Raw genomic sequence first — 21,407 nt, 5'->3', positions numbered from 1 at the left:
AGACTCACTGTTCAACCCCATTCCACCCGAGGCAGGAATGACCCACCCTGCAACACATCCTCTGAGGACAGGACCTAAGGTCATACTCCCTTATGTCCTACCTCCTGGCCCCCCAAAGAATTTTAGTAGTTTCTGTGGCCCTCATGTTGCCCATCTCTGTTCTAAAATATTAGGATTGTGACACACCTCAACAGAAAGTCAAGAAATGCAAAGTTAACTGTATCTTATCTCACATATGGCATCCTCTTAAAGTTTGTCAGTCTCACTTTTAAGTTTCCTGAATCTGCTTTTTTTGTGCTTCAGTCTTGATTAGCTGCCTGAATGTAATGATCCAGGCCCTGACTGTGTACTGCCTTTCACTTTGTGCCACCATTCTGATTCAATAGCACTTTGCATCCACTTTGCAGAGGTGTAAATGACTGCGGAAGAAGCAAAACAATGAAAAATTAGCCCCCTATCGTACAGCCCTATGCTGAAGTCTTGTACAGGGAAACAATTGAGAGCAACAAATTAAGAGTGCCTCATTCATTTTTTCTAGAGCATAAGTGAGTGTTGTTTTTGCTTCTCATATTATTTTCTCTATCTTTATTTCTTTTTAATATAATCCAGAGTTCACTAGTTTACTGCTGATTTATTATTCCTTCACGTATTGGAATTAATAGAGTGGGATTCTAAATAAATGCTGATTGCATACAAATCCTGCATAGTAAAATATGGCTGTGAGAGACACACTAATAGCAGCTCACATATTATGACTAAATGAAGGGCCAGTTTTAATAGGTTTAGCTGAATGTCATACCATTTCCCAGAAGAATAAAAAAAAAGTTATTCTTAGAAATAGGATAGCAAATTAAAAAAAAAATTTCCTATGAATGCAGTTTCAGTGCTGAGTAATTTAAAAGTAAAAAAAAATGATGCTTTCCTTTGACAACTTTCTCATTAGAAATAGTCTCTCAAGTTTAAAAATCTGAGCATTTATAACTTCGGCATAAGATTTCTAGAATGCAAAAAGGGTTTCTATTATAAAACACGGATCCATCATATATGCTGCTCTACATATGGAAGACACTAACAGATGAATTAGAGAGAGTGTAGTACATATTTCAGCATCTCAAGAAGCAGCTCTCTTCTGCCCTCCTGAATATTTCTGATCATTTAGACTCCATGATAGTTTTCATAAGAGTAGGAGTGTTGCTGATTGTCCTAGTATTGGTGTCCTGGACAAATTCCAGTTTCATTAATTGTATTCTGCCTATCCAAATTTCTTATACAATCCTAATTTCAAAAGTTTTCTCTTCTTCTCCAAAGATGTAATTCTTTGCTGTGCAGTATAAAACAGTTGGGTCAATGGATATGATTCCCATTAACTTTAATGGGTTTTGGATCAGGCCCTTAGGATCATAGAAATGTAGAACTAGAAGGGACTTCAACAGGTCATCCAGTCATGCTTCCTGCACTGAGGCAGGACCAAGTATACCTAAATCATCCCTGACAGGTTCGTTGAACCTGTTCTTATAAACCTCCAATGTCAGGGACTCCACAACCTCCCTTGGAATGCTATTGCAGTGCTTAAATATCCTTATAGTTACGGGGAAACTTTCTAATATCTAATCTAAATCTCCCTTGCTAAAGATTAAGCCCAATCCTTCAGGAGAATTAAGGTATGTCTACACTGCTATTAGACACCTGTGGCTGGCCTGTGCCCAGTGCTTTGGGCTAGACTGCAGTGCTATTTAAGTGTAGTGTAGACCCCTGGGGTCAGGCTGGGGCCCGGGCTCTAGGACCCTGCAATGTGGGAAAATCCCAGAGCTCAGGTTGCCGCCTGAGCCCAGAAGTCTATGCTGCAATGAAACAGCCCCACAGCCCAAGTCCTAGTCAGCTGGCATGGGCCAGCCATGGGTTTCTAATTGCAGTGTAGACATACCCAGAGAGAGCAATTGATCATGGTCTTTTTTATATCACGCCTTAGCATATTTGAAGACTTATTAGGTTGGTGTCCCCCCAAGTCTTTTCTCAAGACTAAACATGCCTAGCTACTTTCCTTGTAGGTCAGGATTTCTAAACCTATTGCTATTTTTATTGTTCTCCTCTGCACTCTCTCCAGTTTGTCCATGTAGTGGTCCCTCAGTCTCAGGCTTGGAGGAAGGCCAATCTGTCTCGCTGCATCAGGCAACAAACAACAATTAGCAGTCTATAGCTCTGGCTGCTGGCTGGGGCAGAGCAGTAAGCAGTCTCTAGACCAAGCCTCCTGGCTAGGGCAGATGGCGATCACAGTCTGGGATTCGGACCCTCTGGAAGAGGCAGAGCAATGAGCAGTCTTTAGCCTGAGCCTCCTGGCAGCCAGCAAACAGTCTGGGACTCTGGCCCTCTGCGTGGGGCCCAGCAAGGAGCCGGCTTTAACCTAGGCCTCCTGAATAAGGCAGCCAGCAAACAGAAGTCGGGGCCCTCAGAGCCTTCTGGCTGGGGCAAGTCAAAAACACGGCACAGGCCATCCAGCCAAGGGGAAGCAGGCCGCCAAATCAGGGGTGGGATTGATGGCAGGTGGGTAGGAGGATCCAGGCCTATCCTACTCCACTGGGTTCCTGCCCAGGGTACTAACAATGGTGAATGGTCCTGCCACTGGGTCAGTAGGGATCTCACCAAAACATGCTGACTCGCTCTCCGGCAGCCCAACTGGACTAAAGTCTGGTTTTCCTTGGCTACTTCCTACCACAGTGTCGGTGCAGGACTCTGTGGTCCAAGGGTCCTCCATCTCTTCGGGACACATAGCTGATGGCAGTCCTGGTAACTCCTCTCTATGGCTGGTGAGCAGGGTGCTGCACAGTGCAGTTTCGGGTCCGAGTTCTGCTAGGGGCATCTGCCTTCTTCCCTTGCTCCTGCCCAACTGAGCTGTAGGGCCCAACACTGAGACTTCCTGACACACCTCTCTTCTTCCTGTGCAGGGAGCAGGGCTGGTTTGACTATGCCTACCAAGGCAAGTGTATTGGTCCCTCACTCTCAGGCTCAGAGGGAGGCCACTCTGCCTCACTACAGTCCACATCTTTCCTAAAGTGGGGTGCCCAGAACTGGACACAATAGTCCCGCTAAGGCCTCACCAGTGCCTAGTAGAGCAGAGCAATTACCTCCCATGTCTTACATATGACACTCTTGTTAATACATCCCAGAATGATATTGGTCTTTTTCACAACTGCATCACATTACTGACTCATATTCAATCTATGATCTGCTATAACCCCCATATCATTTTCAGCAGCACTACAAGCTAGTCAGTTATTCCTTATCTTGTAGTTGTACATTTGATTTGTCCTTCCTATGTGAAGCACTTTTCTTTACTGAATTTCATCTTGTTGATTTCAGACCAATTTTCTAATTTGTTAAGGCTGTTTTGAATTTTAATGTTGGCATCCAAAGTGCTAGCAATCCTCACACCTTGGTGTCATCCACAGATTATATAAGCATAATCCCCATTCTAAGTCATGAATGAAAATATTGATTAATACCATCCCCAGGACAAACACTTGCATTACCCCCCTAGCTATGTGCTCCCAGTTTGACAGAAAACCATTGATAATTACTCTTTGATTATGGTCTCTCAATCAGTTTTTCACCCACCCAGTAGTAACTTCTACACCACATTTTCCTAATTTGCTTATGAGTGTATCATGTGGGACTGTGTCAGAAGCCTTATTAAAATCATATTATATCACATCTACTGTTTTCTCCCTATCCACTAGGCCAGTAACCCTGTCAAAGAAGAAAAACAGGTTGGTTTGGCATGATTTATTTTTGACAAATCCATGTTGGCTATTACTTATAAACCTATTATTCTCTCGGTGCTTACAAACTGTTGCATTTCATTCTATAGCTGTCAAGCACTTTCAGATGAAAAGCATTATTTAAATATGCAGTTGTCATCATCTCACTCTTTGTGGCTGCAGTAATTGAAAGCCCTTGGGAGGCAGGGCCGGCTCCAGGCACCAGCATTCCAAGCTGGTGCTTGGGGCAGCATTCTGCAAGGGGCGGCAGTCCCCCTTGTTTTGCCCCCAAGCAGCGCGCTGAATTGCCCCCGCGGGCCGCGGGGGCAGTATGTGTGCCCTTAGGGCGGCAGGCGCGTTTCCGTGGCAGCAGCAATTCGGCGGCAGCTTCTATGTTTAGCTGTCCGGGACGGCTTCAGCTAAACATAGAAGCTGCCGCCGAATTGCCGCCGCCGCGGAAACGCGCCTGGCGCCCTACGGGCACACGGACTGCCCCCGCCGTTCACAGCGGCAATTCGGCGCGCTGCTTGGGGCGGCGAAAACTGTAGAGCCAGCCCTGTTGGGAGGAGCACATGCCTATTTTAACATTTTTTATTTAAGCAGGCCCATCAGTATAGTATATAAGTATATAACAGATAAATTTGGTAATGCGGTCAACAGTTTTTGCATAGACCTTCAGCTGCTCTCTCTTTCTGTGCATCTTCCTGGACTCCATAATCTCCTTTGTTGCAGAGGAGCACAACTACTTTGGCAGGTCATGATGATTCCTTTGGCTGGGGATGAGGTCACTGATGGAACTGTGTCTTGAGCCACAGATATTTTGAAAGATCAGGCTTCAAACAGGCAATAAACCCAGACTGTGAGCCAGTGGAGAGATAAAGGCATTGGGAGTGACATGCTCACCGCAGCCCATCCTGTTAAGGAGGCAACCTGCCAAATTTTGCATTGTGTATTGCTCCACTTTCAGACCCATACACTTTGGAGTAGATCCTCAGCTGGTCTGAAGACAACTGAAGTTAATGGTGCTATGCTGAGGATCAGACCCAGTGTGTAATCCAGTTTGGAAGTGATAAATATATGAACCACTGTGCTCAGATCCTGACCAGCAAAGAAGGGGAGAAGTTTCCTAACAAGCTGGAAGTAGAAGGAAGTATTTCTAGACACTGATGGTCATCTAGGATAAATGGTAAATCCAACAGGCCACAAGACTTTGTACCACAATTTTTTAAACAGGGAGGATTATTAACCATTGGAACAAACTAACAAGGGAAATGGTGGATTATCCATCTCTTGAGGTTTGCAAATCCAGAGTGGATATCTTTTGAGAAGGCAAGTTTTAGTGAAACAAATTCTATGGCCTGTGTTATGCAGGGGTCAAAGTGAATTGTCCCCTATAAATAGATGAGAAAAGAGACTATATTCTTGAATGTTGTGAAGTTTTGAAAAAGTAAAATGCACCTTTATTCATGAAAATAACACCCATATTTTTATATTACTTCATCTCTATTTTGCCCTATCAAGTCACATATCTAAATAGAATAGTGGGGTTGGAAGGGACCTCAGGAGGTCATCTAGTCCAACCCCCTGCTCAAAGCAGGACAAATCCCCAGATAGGTTTTTTTTTACCCTAGTTCCCTAAATGGCCCCCTCAAGGACTGAACTCACAACCCTGGGTTTAGCAGACCAATGCTCAAACCAGTCAAAGGGCTTATTTATGAAATCATTGCCTTGGGTTTATTAGCCAAAATATGCTATTGTTCACTTTACTATTTGCTCAGCTCTGAGTCAAACTTACAGGATAATAATAATGATGTCAGACTATTCTTCAGTCTCAAATGCCTCACTTTCTTAGTAAAAATAAACAAAATGGAATCATACTTTTATAAACTACTTTTTCCAAGGACAGGAGTAACATTTGCAGCATGCTTTTTAACTGCTTCATTTAAACTCCTTTTCTGGACTTTATACAGCAGGAAAGGTCAGTATTAGGACTCATTCTCTATAAAACCTATATAGTAAGTATGATTCTGAAGTCCAAAGTTTCTCCATATTACGTTCATGGCATTTGAGCTCTGAATTTTGGTAACACACCTGGTGATATTGGGTAGTCAGACCATAAAGTATTTGCTATGATTTTCAAATGGGTATGAATGGGTCCAGGATTTCACCCCAGTCATTCTGAGTGCCTTAAGTTTTGGTTGTTCAGCTAGGTACATCTTAAAGGAGCTTGGGTAGAAGCTCAGCACTTTCAGACTCATTTTCAGATGTCTCAAGCTAGCCACTCAAAATAATTAAACACTTTTGAAAATCTTGTTCCTTGATTCTCCTACATGCCCCTTTATCAAATTTTGCCCATACTTCTGACATACCACCATTTACTTAGCATACAACAAGAAAATACCAACATCGCTCAATAGGGCAGTACTGTCCAAGACAGTAAAATCATGTCCACAGCTTGTCACCATCATAGATATAAGTATCTTGCTTGTACCTACCTGTAGTCAGCCAAGGGCTTTTCCAAATTTGAATCCTATCACATCCAGAAATCTTCATTTCTAAATGTGAACTGACTGTAGGTAGGACACACCTATTTTCTCTTCTACACTAACTATCCACACTATTAAGGAGATTCCCACACAGAAACTTCATGTCCAAAATGGTTTGTTTCCTCCCTGCTTTCTTAATGAGCATCATAAGTACACCTTGTTGACAACATCTGCTTAGGAATATGGTGAGGGAGGGGAAATTCTGTTTTTCATGTTATTGGGAAGTTCATGGAATTCTCTTTATAATAATAAAGACACCCAATGTAATGGCCACACATTACTGGTGTTTGGTTTGTTCCAGAGTATAGACAGCATTTCCTAGCTCTTCCTCATGTGTGAACTATGTAGCACTGATTGTTCTACAGGAGAATAAAAGGCTCTCTGTTAGAAGCCCTCCTACTGTAAGGAGAACACAAGAGAGAGCTCTGAAGAGGTATGTCTTCACATAGCTGTAACATAAGGCTACAGGGGGCTCCAGAACCCTTTGTAGTGATTACATTAGTGTGGTTTAATTTTTATCATAAATCATTTCAGCACATATCCATTCAGACTTCCACATTAAATCCACTATTATGTTATTTAAAAAAAATAACAGCAAGAAAATGGGATTATAGTCTATTCACCCCCCCTTCATTTTTACAGTGGGAGATTATTTCACCTGCTACAACTATTAACTATCATTAATATAAATAATAAGGTACTTATCTTACATTGAAACAAATTTAAAATGTTAACTAGTCAGAAAATAACCCCGCAAGGCATGTCATATGAAGCAGCATTAAAACTGTGAACTCTTTAAGCACTGAATTCTGTTATATACACATGAAACATGCATGAGCAGTAGAAATACAGGATCCTAAAGCTTATCCTGTGAGCTTGTACTTAGTATTTGGGACATAGATTGTAATCATAATCATCAAGTATCAATTTAACATGCCACAAACAAAAGATTTTTTTAAAAGTATCTCATCCACCTGCTTTTGTGTCAACTCCCCTGCTTAAATTAAGAAGGAAAACTCTCTATTTATTTTAATAGTTGATTAGGTGATTAAGTCTCAAAAAATGGAGAGTTTTCCTTAATTGAAGATTCTCAGTCCGGAGAGACACAACTAAGAAGTCTTCTCCTTACTTTAAGAACTTTATGACAGCGAAATCCTTCTTTTTGACCCGAGTTACTCGGCTCAAAAATCAGGGAACAATTTTCATTCACCTTCATGCTTCTGCTTTTGACGCAAATTCTTAATCTCTGGAATCTGACAGTCACAACTTCAGTACAGCTGTTCACACTTTCTCATTACCCACCAACAAAGATTTTCTGTGACATTTGCCCACATTGAGCAGCTCATGGATGACTGTGTTTAAGACTAAAAGCAAAATGTTTCTCAAGTACTCAGCTGAGGGTGGTTTGTCCGGTTTCAAGTTAAGTGCTCTAATGTGGTTTTTTATACTTTCTATTCGCCCAGCTATAATTAAGTTACTTTTTAATTTAAAGATTTTGGGCTATATTCACAAAGAAAGTTAGGCACATGATGGGGACGGAGACAACTTTTAGCCCAGTGGCTAGGATACTCAAGCCCTGAGGAGAGAGAGGGATATGAACTGGAACATGCCACCTCTCAGATGAGTACCCTAGCCACTGGGCTATAAGATATTTTGATGGGGGAAGTAGGGTTGCTCCCTCAGTTTTTCCAGTTGAAGCTATTCCACTGTGGACAAATAATGAAGGAGTCATTGGACCAGAGAGAGAGCAGCAAGCATGAGAATGACTCTGTAGCATGGTAGATAGAGAACTCACCTGGAAGAAAGGAAACCCAGGATCCAATTCCCCTGCTTCAGTTTTTCTTAAATGATTTATCCATGGTGGAAGAGCTTCAACAGAAGAGACTGAGGGAGTCCCACTTTGGAATATCTCATAGCCCTACCGTTCAGGCCCTCACCTGAGAGGTCGTGCACCCCAGTTCAGATTCCTTCTACCCTCCAGCAAAGTGGGGACTTGAACCATGAGTCTTTCACATCCCACATTAGTACTCTAACCACTGGACTAAAAGTTATGAAGGAGGTCCACCTCTGCCCTGGCTGTTTTTTGTAAGCATGTCATTTACAGGGGCCTGATTGAGTAGGTGAGCTCTGACCATGCTTACCAGATGCGTCCTTGCTGGCAAGTTAGGTGGAGGAACACCTATCTTTCCCCGATTCATGCATCACACTGGGACTTAGGCATCCAGATAACTGACATGGGACTGCAGTGTGCATAACCAGAAGAAACATAGGCACTTAGGGAAATTTTACAGCAAAAATTTGAGTGTCGACTGAGTTTAGAATTCTATAGAGTTTGGTAGTACCTAAGCGGGGGCTTTGTGAATCCTAGTGGGGTCTGATTCTGCGATTTAGGTACTTAAAGTGGCAGTTAGGTGCCTAAGTCCTTTTGTGAATCAACCCTTCATGTCAAGTTGACATTTCTGTGGTCTCCCCTGCCCAATTTGTATTTTTCTTGTGTAGCTAGTTACTTATGTTTGGTCATCAGAGGATCAAACTTCCCTTTAAGGGAAATTTGCAGCTTTTCACTTTTTCAGGCTAGCTGTTCCAGCTAATATTGTTTGTATTTCCTAGCACAGATGCTGAAGAGGTACCAGATTAGAAATCAAAGTCGGTGTGCTGGCCACCGATGTGAGCAATGCATTAAATGTCTAGTTTGTCAAACCTACTCTTACTCTCAGGCATTTAAGCTTTGATTTTTAAAGGAGCCTAGGGGAGTTAGGTGCCTATTTCCATGGGAGTTGGGTACCTAACTACCTCAGACTCCTTTGAAAATCCCAAGACCAGTTCTTTTCTTTATAGTTGTAATTATGGAAGAGAATGTATCCATAAGAACTTACAATTTCCCTTTTTCATTTGGAGCAAATATGCAACCTGAGAATAAATCACTCTCACCAAACAGCCAGACTGTGGGACCAGATCCTCAGCTGGGATAAACTGGCAGAGCTCCACTAATTGAGGATCTGGCCCTGGGTGTGTAGCTCTGCTGCTACTCATCCTTTTATGACATATTGTAAAGAAAAGAAAAGAAAAGAAAAGAAAAGAGTGCAATGGAGTCTGAGGAAGAACAGAGGTTGCTTACTATCTCATGACTGGAACTATCTCTGTTTAATATGGACTACATATGATTCAAAACAGCCAGGAGAATAAAGCCAGATCCTGGCTATCTGGTATATCCCAAATTGTTTTAACTATATCTTTTTGATGTTGAAACTTGCTGCTTAGTATGTTTAAAGTATTCCCTGAGAGTCCAGTGGTACCTTTGGATATAAGTAGTGACACTCAATCTGTAAACAACTCTACAATACTAGTGCTTCAGGAACAGCTAGTCTGTTGCGTTTGTCTTCAACTAGATGCTTGTATTCAGTGGCCACAACTGTAAACTGTCTCAACAGGTGAACAAAATTAAGCTGAGGTAACGAATGGCAGTAACAAGTAGTGAATTAGATTTGCCTAATCCTTACCACAGTGTATGAAGACCCCAAACTGGAAGCAGAGGTAGAGGAAAAGACATGATGTCCCAGACATGCTAATGGTTTTGAGGGCATGACAACGTGGATGTTCACCAAACATATGGCAGTCTAATGCTAAGATTGTAGTAAACAACCAACTTAGTCATAGTGATTACCATAGTACCAGGAGGAGTGGTGAAAGTTGAGGGCGTAAGGAAGATTCAGTGCAAGTCTCCCTCACTTGCTAAGATGAACAGAAATGTGTATGGAGTTGAACTCTACATGCTTGCAATCAAAATACATTGTTTGAAAGCATATTATTAAGCATGCATCTAATATTAAGATGAAAGTCTGTTTATAGTAATTTAGTAAATATTGCTTATGTGAAGAAAGTAATTTTTTACTTGGCTTTACTAAAACCAGAATTGGCTTGGGGTAGGTAGGGAGGAGGAATGCAAGATGTTCATTATCTTTTAGTACTGTTCTACTTTCACCTGATTGTTTCAAGTATGAACTGTGAGTTGTTTTCACAGGTGATTACCTCTAGAAATGGAGAGTCATTCCAAAATGCCCAGAAATAAAGCAGGCCCACTGAACGATTTGATAACTTACTGCTCTCTGCAACATCAGAGGATCTGTGCCTTGAGTGGTGACTTATTTGCCTTTTAACTGTATTGTGCCCAGAGAAGTGGACCCTACTTGACTGATTTCACCAATACAGAAGAATTACTCCTTATATATTGTGCTTACTAAGAATTAACAATAACAGTACATATTAAGACTTTGCAGTTATTTTATCGTTAGTTCTTTTGATGACAGCCCTATGAAGTCTCCTTAACTCAGGTATCAGAGGGGTAGCCGTGTTAGTCTGGTTCTGTAGAAGCAGCAAAGAATCCTGTGGCACCTTATAGACTAACAGATGTTTTGCAGCATGAGCTTTCCCTCTGATGACTTGCAACATGCAGAATTTATACTGACTTCAAATGATACCAAGGGACCCACAGTATTAATAGGATCTGAGCATGACACAGCATCTAAGGAATCAGTATTAATACATAGTAATTGTTTAGTCTTCCCCTTACCAGAGCAGATTTTGCATGCAGTGGAATCGTCACAAATTTCTAATGAAGATTAAAGAAACATCTGTGAAAATTTTTAAACTCATTTAAGATAAATGTGCAACATACCTACACTCCAGTCCATTTCCTCTACAGCATCCCCATATAAACCATGTTTGCTCTTTCCTTTGAAATCCTTTGATGCATATAGAGCAGTGTGGACTTGAAGGTAGGACAGGAAAAGAAGAAATGGTATATCAGCATTCCTGAAATAAATAAAATAAAATAAAATAAAATAACCCCCCCCCAAAGTAAGTCACTGGGACAGCAATAAAAATTTAACAACATTTCTCACAATGAAGTTTTTCTACATGCATGTTCTATAGAACAGAAGAATTATTATATAGGGGAAGGACTAACAAAATCATTTATAGAGCAATTCTGAATCTCGTGTTAGAAATGCCACTCTTAATACATACTGTACTGAAGATAAGAAATACGGACAAGTTAACCCTTCTGTTAGATTAGTTGTTATACCTGTTTAAAAAACACTGGCACAACCACTCTCCAGAGTCAGGCCCTAAAAGTGCCTAGCCACTCGCCTTTCTTTCCGCAGTTATTACCAATTCAGGCTCTCTCTGACCTCACCAGGAAGCACTAGAACAATGCATAGTTTAAAAGATATACAATCCCCAAATCAAACAAGATGCTTAGCCAACTTTCTTCTTGGCAAGCTCAACATATGGACATTTAACAACTAACAGGGTTAGCATGAGCAATAGGGACCAAAAATATATAGCTATCACTGGGAACCGAACACAATAGTATTACAAAAGTTATGCATAATATATAGAGAGGTAGAAAAAATATTTTTCTCTTGTAACAATATGCACTCTTCATTCATTTCAAGTCATTTCCTCAATGGATTATTCTCTAAGAAAGAAAGGAAAAAAATAAACCCCCACAACAACAACAACAACAACAACAACAGAGCTTCAATTTTGCTCTTCATGGGATCTGACAATATATATGTCTTAATCCAGAAGGCTGTGAAGGGAAAGCTTAGGTAAGTATGGATTTTTGCATTACAATCCTAGTGTGGGGGACATTACCCAGAGTATTAACAATACTAGTTGAGCTTATTGTTATGATACTCCACGCACTGTACATTTCAGCTGAACCATATGAGCAGCTAGGATACAGTGTGTCTAGACTGGCACCTTGCACACACAGGTCAGAGCAGTTTTTTTCTGTTGTACATTTCCCCATCCCATACTGTTTGTACTTATTGAACTTCTGGTGGTTAAAAACACCCCCACCCCTTCAAAAAAATACAATATTAACGTGCTGAGCCAGAAAGCCAAACTTGGACATGAGGTAAGGAAAACAATGCAATAAACTTTTAACCTTTGAACTAGGAAGGTTCTCTTTTTCAGCCCTAAAGGGCCTGTAAAACCTGTGAAAAGCCCATTGATGAAAGGAATTGCTATAATACCTATATATCATTCTACAGAGAAACAAATAAACAAACTATTCTGTTGTATTTATAAACCTATTTCAACTTGCATTTCAAGATCAATTATTTGTTTTTTAGGTTTATGATATTGTCTCATCTATGCTCTGTATGGGCAAATCATTAAGGGCTACCTATAGTAGGCAAGACCCAATCTTAATGTTTTTAAATTTTCCCCAACATTTCTAATACAATATGGTTTGTCCTTTAGTTAAATACTTCTACCAGGCAGATGATTTATTTTATATTAGATTTTTATCCGTTCAGGTCTAATTAGGCACAGATACTCAAAGATATTTAGGTGCTTCACTCACATTATTTCAGTAGTTGTTAGGCACCTAAATACCTTTGAGGACATGTGCCTGGGAGATTATTTGGGAAAGTAGAAGTCACAAAAATAAAGATTGTTACCATAAACTGGGAATAACACAATTTCTCATATCTTCTTCCCATCACTTAAAAAATAGATTTTCAACTGTTAGTATCAGAGAGAACTGAAATTGCATACAAACTGTCACTTTCTAACAACATAGCAGAATTGCTACAGCTACATTTACATCAGTACCGTTAAAGGTGAATACCACCACATCCGTAACAAGTGCTTATTTTCATGAGATGACAGTTGTAAATTAAATAATATTAAAAAAATGCCACGATGACAAAGATCTAACTTTCATGAAGAGGTATACTCAAAATAATTTCACTGGTTTTGTTACCCAGGGATTTGCTGAATGCAAGGCTCTTGGTAATTTTACTCTTTGCAAGGCCGTGGCAGGAAATAAATCAATGGGGACACAGCCATCCGGCTGACAGATAGTTGATGCAAGCAGGGAAACAAAAGTGCTCAACTTTATTTAATCTCCAGCAGGTTAACAGAGCAGCCCAAATTACCCCCAGATTCATATTCACCCAGGGTCTTGAGGAGGTCTCAAGTGAATAACTGTAGACATCCGGTGGCCACCTTCTGTCTGCAGGAGAACTTGACAGGTGTCCAAGTGTCCATCAAGCTCAGATTTTTTCTCTTTTTATATCCAATTTGTTAGTATTACATAACTTTTTTATCAACAAAAAACAATGGCTGAGCAGAAGTTAAATTAAGTATGGAGTTTTCCAGGCTGTAGTGTGTAGCTTTCTATCAGGTAACCAGCTTTATCTCGCATAGCAATAGTTAACTATTGCCAGACTTTCCATCTCACAAAACAACATTTTTTTTGAGAAAAAGCTCAAGTCAAGAGGGCACAGTGTCATATTTGCTCCTTGTGGTCACTCAATCCCCCACTCTCATCTTGGTCTGTTAATTGCGCTAAGGTTTCAGAAAAGCCCTTCTAGCTGCTTTCTGCAATAAGCATAACGTTTGGTATTCCAGCTGCGGGCAGTGGTTTAGGTTAACAAAATTTCCTCCTTACAGGTTGCAGCTCAAATTGACAAGCTCTGACTGACAGCTGCCTGTCAGGTGAAGAGGAGTCCTGCCTATTAATAGCCTTTGATCTTTTAAAGATAGTCATTTATCTCATGCCAAGCCTCTTTGAGGAGAATACTGACTGCTTCTGCTGCAACCTTGAAAATGGATGGCATCTCAGCTAGTAGGTGGGAGGGAGATTTGACAATAACAATTTAACTCCTATTTTATTAACTGGAGAACTTCAATAAAATCTCGTTTGAAAATGTATTGCTGCTATCTTGTATACATGCTAAGAGAGAGCTTTCAGTTTCAACATATCTAAGTTTCCTTTGCTGAAAGTACAGCAAGAAATTTTTATGTTGACATGAAACATGCAATCATTCCAATTCAGTAAAGAAAAGCCATCTAAATATGTCATTAGACATTCTTAAATCTATACTTAGCTATTTGTGATAGCAACTACATATTTCTTTTATTCTCTCTGTTGTAGGGCCCGATTCTTATTGACACTAAGGTCTCTTTAGTTTTCTCTAGGCCTTCACGTGGGTCTAAATTGTACCCCTACTTTATAGCCTCCTTTTACACTTAGTAAAAAATTAGATTCAGCTCCATAATTCTCCCTCTCCCATTTATTGCCTTGTGAATGCCACAGAAAGCAACCTGCCCATCTTTTCTTTACTTCTTTTTGTGCATCAGCATCATTGATTGTCACCACAAATATGCCCAGTGTGGCAAATAGTATTAGCCTGATGCCGCTGTAGTAGAGCAGCAAGTGGGGCTCACTTTGTAGGTGTGAGTGTTATTCAAAACTGGCAAATTAATGTAAATATGACATCACAGACTCCATTTTTATTTCCTCACAATGACTTCCAAATCAACCTGCAATCAGAAGGACAAGCTACAAACTTTCCAGCTGATGCATCATATTAAAAATATTGCTGGGCAGATTTTGCCATACAGTTACATATATTCAACATCATTGGGCCGGAGCCTCAGTTTGTGCACATCAGTATAACTCCATTGATTTTGATAGAGCTGCATGATTACACCAGCTGAGAATCTGACCCAATGTATACCTATGGCATCAAACATAAGTGACTGAGGAGCAATCTGGTAGGTAGGAATGTCAAGATATTCTGGGCATAAACAGGTAACAGTATATCTGTATCGATGGGTGCAAATCTAACTGATATTTTGCAGTAACTAATTCTCCGCTTGGAACTCCCTCTCCCCTTTTTTCACCAAATGTTCTTCTCCCCATTTAAACCTCTTTAAAATTCATCTCATTAGTGAATTCTTTCCATGCTTATTCACTAAGGCTAATTGCACCCACTTCAAGATCGGACTACCACTCTCTGGCTGTACCGATTGTACAAATTTCATTTAGATCTCAATCTTGCTCCTTTAGAAGTAAATGGCAAAACTTGCATTGACTTCATGGAAGCTCCTTAGATTGGGTCCTTGTGTCAGAAATTCATTTTTCTTGTACACTTTATTTGTGCTTAAAAACCTGGTTGTTTTCTTAAAAATAAAAAATAAAAAAATATTTCTGATTTTTTAAAGATATGATTTAAAATAAGCTAAACATCTCACACTTGTAGTATTCTGACAAGAAAAGGCAATTGTGGACCATTTTGGGGTGGCTTATAAAAAAAAAAAGTGGTGTGAATAAGAAAATGGGAAACTTGGCTGTGACTAGGAAGATATTTTAGACTGGGATGTGTCTTTGTTATCTCTGTTAAATGATTTTTCCAAGCAGTCACATTGCCAGCATGTTTTTGACATCTGCAATTTAATACCCATCAGCTTTAAATGTTCAAGATATACAGTATTCATACACATAGTTTCCTTTCCTTGTAGTTTATGGGCATATATGCAGACTTTTCCCCCGCAAAAGAAAATGTTTGAATGATTCTTTCTGGCAAAAAGAACACTTAAGATTCCTTATCCACCCACAGTTTTTTGTAACTGAAAAGCCAAACATACATGGAACCCAATACAGAAATACAGATCCAATGTTTGTTACAACTGCTCACTAGCAAACTGTGTCACTAACTTGCTGACAAAATGACTCCTAAATTATTATTACTTTTATTTATTTACTTATTTATTTTATTTTATTTATTTCCAGTAGCACTCACAGAGTGTAAGAAGCTGTACAAACACAAGAAGCCATGATTCCTTCCTTAAATAACTTACACCAGGGGTCGGCACCCTGGCGGGCCAGGCCAGTTTGTTTACCTGTCACGTCGGCAGGTTCGGCCAATCGCGGCTCCCACTGGCCGCGGTTCGCCATCCCAGGCCAATGGGGGTGGTGGGAAGCCGGGTCCAGCACATCCCTTGGCACGCACCACTTCCCGCAGCCCCCATTGGCCTGGGACAGCGAACCACGGCCAGTGGAAGCCCACCTGCCAACGTGGCAAGTAAACAAACTGGCCCGGCCCACCAGGGTGCTTATCCTGGCGAGCCACGTGCCAGAGGTTGCTGACCCCTGACTTACACTCTGAAGCAACAAAACAGAAATAGGGCAGAGGAAGGGGAAAACATTCAAGTAAAGTATGCAGATGGTGATCAATCAGATACTAATTCATCATTTTTTTAAACTGTACAGACAGATACATTCATATGTATACAATATATAAACTACATCCAAGTATATGAGTGTCTTGCCTTAATCAGCTGGTTAATTTCTTTAGGAGTCATGAAAAGCATCTGATTTCAGAGTTTTTTAAATCCTAGAATTACGAACACAGTAATTTTTGCTACAAAATGAGACCTGTACAGCATGCCTGGTGCCTGCTTTTAAGCCTTGGTGATACATCAAAAAGCTCTAACTCACAGCTGTGCTAAAGAGGATGAGAGATAAATGTGTTTCAGGATTTTGACTATGCCAAATTGTGACTGGAATAGAATAGGATAAAAGGTAATTTCTTTTAATGATATGTTTATTAGCTGTCACCACAGACTTCAGAGAATTATGGTTATACAAGCCATGACGTTAGAGAGGAGGCTTCATCTGTATCTGCATGAAAAATTCTCAAGTAGCATTATCACCATAACTCTAAGTTATGAGCCTATTTTATCTATGGAAATATAATTTTTCCAAAAGTCTGATTTCACTGTTTTTTCCCATGAATGGTGGTCAGCCATATGAGTTTAGTAGAGAGAGGTATGCTGAAAGATCATGGAGGTGTTTTTACCCTGCCAATTCAAAAGAAGTTTAAAATACACCTCTGACATTTTGAAATTTTGGATTGCCTGTGCACCAGACCATTTACTAAACAATGTGCTGATGAGACATAAGTAAGGTTAAGATTATTTTTTATTAAAAGTCAGGGACAGGTCAGGGGCAATAAACAAAAATTCACAGAAACCCATGACTTGTCCCTGACTTTTAGTAAAAATACCCTGGGGGAGGGGGGGACTAACAGTCAGAGCACTGCCGGGAGCTGACCTCCAGCAGTTGCTCCAGCCCTGCTGCTGCTCCAGCTCCAACTCCAGGGGGGTTGCTGCTCCAGGGGTCCGGGGACTACCGCTCCAGTGGTCAGCCCATCACCCAGCTGCTCCAGCGGCCCCGGGAGTGAATTCTGGCTGCTGTTCTGGCAACCCAATGGACGGCTGCTGGCTGTGGGGACCGCTTCTCCGGCAGTTAGTCCAGTGACCAGCTGCTCCGGCAGCCATGGGGCTGAACTCTGGCCCCTGTTCTGGTGGCCTGGAGACCGCTGCTCCTGACCACCGGCCAGCTGCTCAGCAGCCCCAGGGACCACTGCTCTGGCAGTCCCAGGGGCCGACTGCAGGCTGCTGCCCCAGCAGCAGGGCCGGCTCCAGGCACCAGCATTCCAAGCTGGTGCTTGGGGTGGCAATCTGCAAGGGGCGGCAGTCCCTGTTCTTTTGCCGCCAAGCAGCGTGCTGAATCGCAGCGACTTCAGCTAAACATAGAAGCTGCCGCCAAATTGCTGCCACCGAGGAAACGCACCTGCCCCCCAACGGCACACGGACTGCCCCCACCGTCCGCGGCAGCAATTTGGTATGCTGCTTGGGGCGGCGAAAACTGTAGAGCCAGCCCTGCCCAGCAGTGACTGCTGGCCACTGCTCCAGCTCTGCTGCTGCTCCTGCAGCAATGACTGACAGCTGCTGCTCCAGCCTCAGTGGACTGACCCAACCCCAACTGCTGCTTCAGCCCTGGGGCTGCTGCTCCAGCCCTGCCCCAGAAGAAGTCCTGGAGGTCCTGGAAAGTCACAGAATCTGTGACCTCCGTGACAGAATCATATCCTTAGGCATAAGTGATAACTGCACTGAACTTAGCATTGCAGAGACAGAGTGGCTGAGGTAATATAGTTTATTGAATCAACTTCTGTTGGTGAGAAAGATAAGCTTTCAAACTTACACAGAGTTCTTCAAGTCTGGAAAATGTACTCAAAGTGTCACAGCTAAATACAAAGGTGGAACAGATTGTTTAGCATAAATAGTTATACATATTTCAAGGAACCAGTCAAGGTGAAGTGGCCAGTTAACACCTCTCCAGTCATAGGGGGGAAAGGAGGGGAAAAAAGCTGAGCAGGTGTTAATGGGTGACATATTGTTGTAATAAGCCATAAATTCAGTGTCTATTCAGTGCATGATTTTTAGTATGTAGCAAAGTTATGAATTTAAGTTCCCAGACCTGTCTTTTGAAAGGGTTGTGCAGGTTTCCATTGAGAATGAGGACTGAGAGGTCAGATACAGAGTGATCACTTTGTGAAAAGTGTTCACCCACAGGAGAGATGGTGTTTTTGTTTTTTATCATTGTCCTGTGTGAGTTCATTCGAGAGCATAGTGATTATTTGGTTTCACCCACATAGTTGCTATTGCAGCATTTAGTGCACTGGATGAGGTACACCACATGTTGTGATAGGAATGTGTAAGACCCCTGGATCTTGAAAGGTGTGTTGTGGAGGGATGTTGATCACAGAAACAGTAGGGCTATTTCTACAGGTTTTGCATATGTTATTCTGGCAGGATCTGGTGCCGCTTTGAGTTGGTGTGCCCTGGTCTGAGGGGTGCTTGCTTCTGATGGTGACCTTGGAGAGGTTGAGGGGTGATATGAAGGCCAGAAGAGGGGGTTCATGAAAGATATCTTTCAGGATGTGGTGCCCATCGAGTATGGGTTGTAACTGTTTAATGGTACCTTGCATGGGTTTCTGTTCCACTTTGTATTTAGCTGTGATACTGTGGGTGCATTTCCCAGACCTGAAGAAGAGCTCTATGTGCTCAAAGCTTGTCTCTCTCACCAATAGAAATTGTCTCTCTATTATCATGGGATCAACATGGCTACAACACTGCATTGAATTTAACATAAAATAATTAGAATCCATTTACTTCCAAATATAGCATAATGCCTCATGTATATTTTGATAGGTTTATACCATATGTATATTAACCTGCTCTTGGGGAAAAATGATCATTAGAATTAATATAAGCTGAACTGACTTGCCTCCATGTAATGGAGGTAACACTGGTCTACAATTTTTGAGAAGTCGTCTGCTTCAGAGATAAAATGTGCTATTTATTATGTATTTTGATGTGCTGAATTCAAATATGACAAAACAACTGATTGGCTACTGTTTCTAAGTTATTTAAGTTTTTACATTTTATGTCTATGTATATTGTGTAGATAGTAGAGTTTTAATCATAAATTGTAAACCTAGGTCTTTTCATGTGTTTATGGTTGCTTTACATGATAATATTTCACCTGTCCTGTTTATGTAACACTTTAAAAATCAGCAAAAGGGTTATATAAATAAAATTTATTATGAAACAAAAGGCAAAAAACTATTATGTACATAGTTTAGTCCTATTCAGTGTCTACTCGGCGCTTCTTGGCTTGTCTCTTGTATTCATTAAATGGAGCATCTCTTGTCACTGTCCAGCAATAGTCTGCAAGCATTGATGGGCTCCATTTGCCCTGATAGCGTTTCTCCATTGTTGCAATGTCCTGGTGAAATCGCTTGACGTGCTTGTCGCTCACTGCTCCGCAATTCAGTGGAAAAAAATCTAGATGAGAGTGCAAAAAATGTATCTTTAGTGACATGTTGCAACCAAGGCTTTTGTATGCCTTGAGGAGGTTTTCCACCAACAACCTGTAGTTGTCTGCCTTGTTGTTTCCAAGAAAATGTATTGCCACTAACTGGAAGGCTTTCCATGCCGTCTTTTCCTTGCCATGCAGTGCATGGTCAAATGCATCATCTCGAAGAAGTTCATGAATCTGAGGACCAACAAAGACACCATCCTTTATCTTAGCTTCACTTAACCTTGGAAATTTTCCACGGAGGTACTTGAAAGCTGCTTGTGTTTTGTCAATGGCCTTGACAAAGTTCTTCATCAGACCCAGCTTGATGTGTAAGGGTGGTAACAAAATCTTCCTTGATTCAACAAGTGGTGGATGCTGAACACTTTTTCTCCCAGGCTCCAATGACTGTCGGAGTGGCCAATCTTTCTTGATGTAGTGGGAATCTCTTGCACGACTATCCCATTCGCAGAGAAAACAGCAGTTCTTTGTGTATCCAGTCTGCAGACCAAGCAAGAGAGCAACAACCTTCAAATCGCCACAAAGCTGCCACTGATGTTGGTCATAGTTTATGCACCTCAAAAGTTGTTTCATGTTGTCATAGGTTTCCTTCATATGAACTGCATGACCAACTGGAATTGATGGCAAAACATTGCCATTATGCAGTAAAACAGCTTTAAGACTCGTCTTCGATGAATCAATGAACAGTCTCCACTCATCTGGATCATGAACGATGTTGAGGGCTGCCATCACACCATCGATGTTGTTGCAGGCTACAAGATCACCTTCCATGAAGAAGAATGGGACAAGATCCTTTTGATGGTCACGGAACATGGAAACCTTAACATCACCTGCCAGGAGATTCCACTGCTGTAGTCTGGAGCCCAACAGCTTTGCCTTACTCTTGGGTAGTTCCAAATCCCTGACAAGGTCATTCAGTTCACCTTGTGTTATGAGGTGTGGTTCAGAGGAGGAGGATGGGAGAAAATGTGGGTCCTGTGACATTGATGTTTCAGGACCAGAAGTTTCATCCTCTTCCTCTTCCTCGTCTGACTCAAGTGAGAATGATTCTGGTGCATCAGGAACCGGCAGTCCTTCTCCGTGGGGTACTGGGCGTATAGCTGATGGAATGTTTGGATAATGCACAGTCCACTTTTTCTTCTTTGACACACCTTTCCCAACTGGAGGCACCATGCAGAAGTAACAATTGCTGGTATGATCTGTTGGCTCTCTCCAAATCATTGGCACTGCAAAAGGCATAGATTTCCTTTTCCTGTTCAACCACTGGCGAAGATTTGTTGCACAAGTGTTGCAGCATATGTGTGGGCCCCACCTCTTGTCCTGATCTCCAATTTTGCAGCCAAAATAAAGGTGATAGGCTTTCTTAACTATAGTGGTTATACTGTGCTTTTGTGATGCAAAAGTCAGTTCACCACAAACATAGCAGAAGTTATCTGCACTGTTCACACAAGTACGAGGCATCTCTGCTCACTTGGCTAAACAGAAATGTGTCCCTTTGCAAAATCAAACACTGACAAATAAGAGAGCACGACACTGTATGATTTCTAGAGCTGATATAGGGCAATTTGTTCAGCAGAG

The 21,407-nt window shown here is 41.4% G+C and overlaps 1 protein-coding gene across 11 annotated transcripts in view; it reads right to left on the bottom strand.

The window, feature by feature from the left end:
• STS (steroid sulfatase) overlaps positions 1–21,407 on the bottom strand; it is a 169,397-nt gene that overhangs the window by 89,243 nt on the left and 58,747 nt on the right. For all 11 annotated transcript variants that reach the window (XR_005597721.1, XR_005597717.1, XR_005597723.1 and 8 more), the window contains one exon: positions 10,977–11,113. Coding sequence is in view for 8 of the 11 variants with exons in the window: in XM_039535365.1 (XP_039391299.1) it covers positions 10,977–11,113 (137 nt within the window). In the remaining 3 variants the exon portion in view is untranslated. The remainder of the gene's footprint in view (positions 1–10,976; positions 11,114–21,407) is intronic.

This window comes from Mauremys reevesii, linkage group 1, assembly GCF_016161935.1.
Source record: "Mauremys reevesii isolate NIE-2019 linkage group 1, ASM1616193v1, whole genome shotgun sequence".
NCBI lineage: Eukaryota > Metazoa > Chordata > Testudines > Geoemydidae > Mauremys > Mauremys reevesii.
Note: the sequence above shows the minus strand (reverse complement) of the source record. Positions and strands in the feature narration are given on the sequence as shown.